This window comes from Gossypium raimondii, chromosome 11 (assembly GCF_025698545.1).
Source record: "Gossypium raimondii isolate GPD5lz chromosome 11, ASM2569854v1, whole genome shotgun sequence".
Lineage (NCBI taxonomy): Eukaryota > Viridiplantae > Streptophyta > Magnoliopsida > Malvales > Malvaceae > Gossypium > Gossypium raimondii.
The window spans coordinates 62,115,410-62,122,779 of record NC_068575.1 but is presented as its reverse complement, the minus strand read 5'-3'; the positions used below and the strand labels follow the sequence as shown (position 1 = coordinate 62,122,779).

Here is a 7,370-nt window from a genome sequence, read left to right as displayed (position 1 = left end):
TTGTGATGCGGCAAAAACAATTGCTTTCTTAAAAGTATACGAGCCCACGTCAGTCTCCAAAAGAATTTTACAATAACAAAAAGGATAGTATATTTTTTGTCTCTCAACTTACCAAATAGATTTTCTTTTATATTTATATTTTCTTTTACGTTCACAATTAAACTTGACAATTAAGTCTATTTTGATTCATGTACTTGAAAAACTTAAAAGTTTAATGATGTAGTATTATATAAATTTTCAGGTGTTGATATAATATATTATCAGAATGTCACATACAATGTTTTAATAACATGACCAATAGTTGAATAGGTCAGACCATTGATTCTCGATTTAACCAATTTGATTGGTTCGACTATCAAAACAACAATAAATAAATAAAATTCATAAAATCTAAAAAAAAATATTAAATCGTTTCAACTTGTTCAACTGCCGCTTTTTGTCTCAATTTTTGATTTTTACTGATCTTGAATAGTTTGTGTCAATTGGTTCAACCATTTTGTTCGTACCATTATATTGATCAATTCTCAACCCGTTTGATTCGGTCTCATTTTAGTAACACTAGTCACATCATCAAATCTTGACAGAATCCAAGTTTAGGACTAAAATATATCTAGTTGCCAAGTTCAATGACGAAAGTGGACCTAATTGCCAAGTTTAATTAGGGGCAAAAATTAATATTATCCCTAATAAAAAAAATCAAGTTGCTTGGGCTTGACCCTTCAAATTCTGCCTATTCAAATTGCATTCAACTCATTCTACTAAAAAATAGATAAATTAATCCCTATACATTAGACCAAAGAGAAAATTGATCATTTTGTTAAAATGAGGTAGTACACTACATGCAATTTTTGATTATTCTATTAATTATGTCAATTTTAATAGTATAAATAGATAAAAATTTTAATAAAAAATTAACTTATTCTTTAATTTAATATACAAAATTAATTTATTTATTTTTTGAATAAAAATATATTTTAACTTGTAGTACATATACATATATAATACTTTTACCAAATTCTGCGACGTTTGTGTAAAATGTTAGGTCTTGTTGTTTTGTCTACTGATTACGTAATCGTATTTTAGGTCATCCCGGTAAGCGACCAATAGCAATGTTATGTCAACTGATTTGGAATAAAAGAGTGAGTAATTGGGAATTACGTCGAGGTCCATTTTTTGATCCTGTAGTGGTCTATACTGTTGAATTTGAATAAATAAATTTTAATTGTTTATTTTATTTTAATTATAATATAATATGAAAAAAAGGCTTATCCAAGGTGCAATTCCAGCTTACAGTCCATTTGACCTAATTACAGCCAAAAAAAAAAAACATGGAATTACAATACATTTTATTATTGTTTTATTGCACTTTAAAAATATTTGGTATTATTTTAAACTTATTTTACCGGTAGTGAATAAAACAATAATGTAAATACACAAATATTAATAGCTATTAATTAAAAAATTATGTTCCTTTTTCTTTTTCCACATATTTGAATCTTTTACACTTATTCACAAGTCAACCCGAGCTTCCATAAGAGATTTTTATTACAAGCCAACCCGAGCTAACTCAAACTAGATTTAAATAATAAAAATATTTTAAATTTAAATTTAAATAGTAAGAGAATTTTACCTCAAGTCAGCTTCCCCATTCAAAAGGTGATGGAGTTAATTAGTGATACAAATGGTTAGGCTTATAAATAGCCAGATTGTAGATGGGCAAGCTTTACAAATTACAAGTCGGATAGCCATATTAATCAATTTAATGATAACCATCTATATTGGGTTTTAGCATTTTCTTCACTAACGGGCTTTACAATTTAGATTCCTCCCCCGTTGAAAATATGAAAATTAATACGAGTTTTATATAGAGGGAAGTAAAATTCGATTCGATTCAAGAAAATAGATTTTTTTTTTTGAATTTTAGGTTAATTGAATTCAGTTATTTAAATTATTCAAGTCAATTCGAGTTTCAAGTTCGAGTCGATTTGAATTTTACAATTTGAATAACTCAGATAATTTAAATAACATATTGGTGTAAATACCTTTTTGGTCATTGCCAACTTTGAAAACAAGCAAATTAGTCTCTCTCTCAACAAAATTACAAAAAAAATCAAAATAATTTTAAAAATTCAAAATAAAATTTCAATTTTATATTTTTAAAATATATAGAAAAGGTTAAAATTTTAAATAAATTATAAAATAATAATTTTAGACCTAATTCATGATTCAAAATTATCATACTCAAGTATCTTACTCTTTCTTTCTTTTTTGCTTTGATTTTTTTTCAAATATACATAGTTTCAAATTTATGTGCTCTATCATGAAATTAGTTATCTTTGTAACAATATTTTCATTTGACATGTTTAATTTTTTAATTTAACTCAAGAATTTCACTCGATTCAAATTTTATATCACTAAACTTGATTAAAAAAATCTTTTTACTTATTTACATCAACATCAATTTACAAAAAAATCAATTTAGTGAGCTATGAAGAAAGAACAATTAAATTATTCAATTCTCTAATACAGGGATTTAATTATAGTGCAGGGTATTATAATTGAACATCAAACTTGCTTGATCACCTTTTGATATTATTTTGAAGACATAATTTTGTTGTTATACAATCATTTCAGGCATGGACCATAACATTATATTTATTTGGTTAATAAATGTTTTTATTTTCATTCTCATATTTATTGCATTCTCTTAAGAAAAATAGATAATTTAGTTATACCTAATTTTTATGACAAAAAGAAGAAGCAATAAACCAAACAAATATTATTATTTCAGCAACTTTGTCCTCTTCTTTTGCTAAGAAACAAATGTCTTAAAAAACATCAAAAGATATTAATGGCTGATAAAAGAAAAAACCCACTTTTGATTATTAAAATTTTCTGCCTCCCTACCTCTAGAAATAGAATGTTTGGCCAGTTTTTTTTTATTTTAAATCCCAACCCTCGAAAATTTCATAATTTTATTTTTAAATATTATTCATTTTAAATAGAAAATTTTATATTTTTGTATTAAAAAATTTCATAATCTTTTATATATTAATGCACTATTGATATATATAAGTCTCATGCATTATCAATGAATAATAACATGACATATTATCATTAAATAAAACAAAAAATAGTGAAAGATTTATATATAAATACTAATAACTTTATTTAAACACAATTAAATAATAGTTAACTATAAATAAATGCTAAAACCTTGAAACCTAAAAGCGAGACCGGACTCGTAAACTCAAAATCCTAAATTCGAGAGTTAGTAATATTTATTTATAATAGTTACGATTAATATTTAATTATGTTTAAATAAAATTGTTAGTATTTATTTACAACTCTTCTATATTTTGTTTAATTTAATAGTGACATGTCATGTTATTATTCATTAATGGTGCATCAAATATTATTCCTATATTTAGTCGGTTAGTAAACATTTTTATTTTTAGGATAAATATCAAATTTATACATGACTTTTGGTCCAATGTGTAATTTGATACATGAACTTTGATTTGATGTAGCTGTACACACGAAACTTGAATTGTGGTTCATATGTGCACGTAAAACTTCGATTTTGATTTAATTGTACACATTTAAAGAAATGAGTACATATATTTATATTTATATTGAATTAATATGACTGTTTATATAAATTAATTTGATAATATTATCGATGATCTGTGAAAAAGAATTAAATTAAAATTTTATATATAAAATTATATAAAATTTAAATTTACGTATAACATTACACATTAAATTAAAATTAATGTATAAATTTAATATTTATCCATTATTTTTACTCCATGGAGAAAAAGTTAATTTAGTTAAACCTAATTTTTAGGACAAAAAAGCAATAAACCAACCAAACATAATGATTTCAGCAACTTTGTCTTTTTTCTAGGAAAAAATTGTCCTAAAAACATGAATGGCAACAACAAAATTAGAGTGAATTTAAAAGATACTAAAAGATAAAACCCACTTTTGAATCCCAACCTACAAAATATTGTCCACTATAACTCGAAAATCTCGTAATTTTATTTCTAAATATTGTTCATTTTAAAATCGAAAAATTTTACCGATTTATCTTAAAAATAACTTTTTCATAATTTTTATATATATTAATATATATCAAAGCGGATTCTCAAAATTTTTCCGACATGGGATTGGGATGTCCCATTCTTAATTTATTTTTTCAGAGCACGTCCATTTCTTTTAGCTATAAATGGTCGTGTTCTAAGTTTTTCTGCAACTCATCTCCTCCATTAGAACTCTCTTTTGGAGCTTCCTTCGTTCGTTTCCTTTTTCCTGCATTACCGAGTGGAAGCATCTGGGTTTTTCGAGGTTTGAAAATTTGTTCATCATCATCGTCTTTTTTTCTTTTTTTTTTTCTTACAAAGCTTTAAGAAAATGGCGCCGTTGTTCTTGATTTTATTCTAAGCGAATTTTTTTAAAACATTTCAGGTGCATTTCAATATGAATCAAGATGAACAACGGGATTATTTTGAGTTGCAGGAAACGGAATACCCAGAAACAGTTCCATCGGTTCTTAAACATAAATCTTCAAAACAAGTCGTTTTAGTAAGTTTTTAATGTCATTTTAGCAAATTTTCTTTTCTTACTTTCTGTGTGGTAACAAGGAAAAAAAAAATATTGTTATGCAACAGGAAAGTGAAGCATCTGGTTTGTCGAACACAATTAGTGCTATGCAATCTATTTCAATCAGCATGCCATCGGCAGGTAACAAGATTATTACCGTTGTTGATGAAAATGCACAAGGTTTTAGCATTAATGGAGTTGGTGGTGATTCTTGTCCGCCATTAGAGACACTCGGTAACAATGCCGAGCCGAAAGCGGTCATGTTTCTGTCTCGGCCGATGTCGAAAGGATCGAGTATCGGTGAGGCGGATAACGATAGTCAAAGGTTCAAGGATAAAAACTTTGATTCTTTCAAAACATGGTCCGGGAAACTCGAAAGACAGATAACGAGTTTAAGCGGAAGGTCTCGGAAATTCGATTCGGAAGAAGAGTCTACGCAAAATCCCGAGAATGAACCCTTGCCAGTTGATCGATACTTTGATGCGTTGGAAGGACCAGAGTTGGAAACCTTGAGGGTATGTATCATATTTATGTGGTTGTAACGTAACATTAAGGTCTTTGTTTTCGCGGTTTTGATTCGATATATTGTTTGTTTCGACAGTCTACAGAGGAGATTATGCTACCGGACGACAAAACTTGGCCTTTCCTCCTTCGGTTTCCGATATCTTCGTTCGGTATTTGTCTTGGAGTAGGCAGCCAATCTGTAATGTGGAAAGCCTTGGCCTCTACTACATCAACAAGGTTTCTTCACATAAGCTTGACAGCAAATCTCATCCTATGGTGGATAGCTGTGGCACTAGTCGCCGTTGTTTCTTCAATATACTTATTGAAAGTGATCTTATACTTCGAAGCCGTTCGTCGTGAGTATTACCACCCGATCAGGGTCAACTTTTTCTTTGCCCCTTGGATATCGCTTTTGTTCTTATCTCTTGGACTGCCACCTTCGGTCTCATCGAACTTGCCTGAGCCTCTTTGGTACATTCTTATGACACCAATATTGTGTTTGGAGCTTAAAATCTACGGACAGTGGATGTCGGGTGGTCAAAGGAGGCTTTCGAAAGTGGCTAACCCTTCGAACCATCTCGCAATCGTCGGGAACTTTGTTGGGGCATTGTTGGGTGCATCAATGGGGCTTAAAGAAGGGCCTATATTTTTCTTTGCTGTTGGACTGGCTCATTATTTAGTCCTTTTTGTAACACTTTATCAAAGGCTTCCAACAAATGAAACACTCCCAAAAGAGCTCCATCCTGTATTCTTCCTTTTTGTTGCAGCACCGAGCGTTGCTTCGATGGCATGGGCTAAAATCCGAGGCTCCTTCGATTACGGATCACGGATAGCTTACTTCATTGCCTTGTTCCTTTATTTCTCACTGGTTAGCTTTCTTGCACCTTAAGTAACATAATAAACAACAATGACTTATGTGTTGCACAAATACTAGACTGAAACCGTAATGTTCATATTATGTTTTGCAGGCGGTTCGGGTTAACTTTTTCCGAGGATTCAAGTATGTAAACCACAACCCCTTCTATATATATCCATATAAACAACCTCTAAGTATGTAAATTGATTCTAATTCCCTCGATTTACAGATTCTCGTTGGCTTGGTGGGCCTACACATTCCCGATGACCGGTGCCGCCATCGCGACCATGCAATACTCAAGCATGGTGACGAATGTATTAACTCAAACTCTCGCCGTCATACTCTCTCTTGTTGCTACACTCACAGTAACATCCCTTCTAGTAACGACTATGCTGCACGCCTTTGTCCTACGGGACCTCTTCCCTAATGACGTCGCCATTGCCATTAGTGACCGAAAACCAAAACATCATAGGAAGTGGTTTCATATCCGACATGGAGGGTCGGAATGGAGTAAAGACATCGAAACATTCTTGAAATTCGCAAACACCAGCAACAACGATATAGAAGCTGCCTTAAATATATCCAATGATGAAGCTAAACGAGTGTAAAAAGCCTCATACATGGATCGCTACGATCGGCTCTTGTGTTTCAACCTTTAACAGGTTCTTGCAAAGTTTGTTTCCCCATTTTTCTTGCCAAGTTTGTTTTCCCCATTTTTCTTTGTTGAATCTTCAACAGAGAAAAAGGTTTAGGAATGTGTAAAATCTTGCTGAGTTGTAAATTGCAGTATATATATATGAGACATGTTGATACATTCAAGTTTGGCAAAACATAAAGGAACCACCTTTGTGCTAAACCACCAGTACAGCTTGATGTTAACAATGTGCCAAATAATGTCCTGTTTTTGCTGACTGGCTTTATGGTCAGGCTTGATCATGAAATAATTTTTCTTTTTATATTTCGGACCGATCCGAGACTTGAGTAAACACTAAACACAAAGATTGTTAGTAAAATTTGGGTTTGGTCTGAAACTGATCTTGCTCGTGGATAGGTCTAGTCCAGAGGCTAGTTATTAAGTTTAGATTCCTTTAGGTTCATTAACTACAATAAAGCACAAAGGGGCCTTATCCATCTTTGAGCAATGATACATGTCGTGAGCAGGTCAACTCCTTTCGGATAAGATTTCAAAGTGTTGTTTGTTTGGATCGGTAGACTCTTCAACGGGTTGGTATTATTTTCAGATTGAGTTGAAATTGTCTTTCAATTCTGTTGAAAGTTGGGGTTTACAATGTGGGAAAACCTTGTCAAATTGAGCTGTGTATCCTACTAAGGGAACATGTGCATGGTAGGGTTTGAACCCTTACTCCTTATATGGTATCTGAGGGTACGTATGCTATCACTTGAT

At 31.0% G+C, this 7,370-nt stretch overlaps 1 protein-coding gene across 1 annotated transcript; it reads left to right on the top strand.

Moving 5' to 3' along the window:
• Positions 1-4,191: 4,191 nt before the first annotated feature.
• On the top strand, positions 4,192-6,921 carry LOC105801815 (S-type anion channel SLAH2). The gene is made up of 6 exons (XM_012633115.2): positions 4,192-4,350; positions 4,471-4,587; positions 4,674-5,120; positions 5,207-5,977; positions 6,078-6,109; positions 6,195-6,921. The coding sequence occupies exons 2-6, from the start codon at positions 4,483-4,485 to the stop codon at positions 6,571-6,573; spliced, it is 1,734 nt and encodes a 577-aa protein (XP_012488569.1). The 5' UTR covers positions 4,192-4,350; positions 4,471-4,482; the 3' UTR covers positions 6,574-6,921.
• Positions 6,922-7,370: the final 449 nt, after the last annotated feature.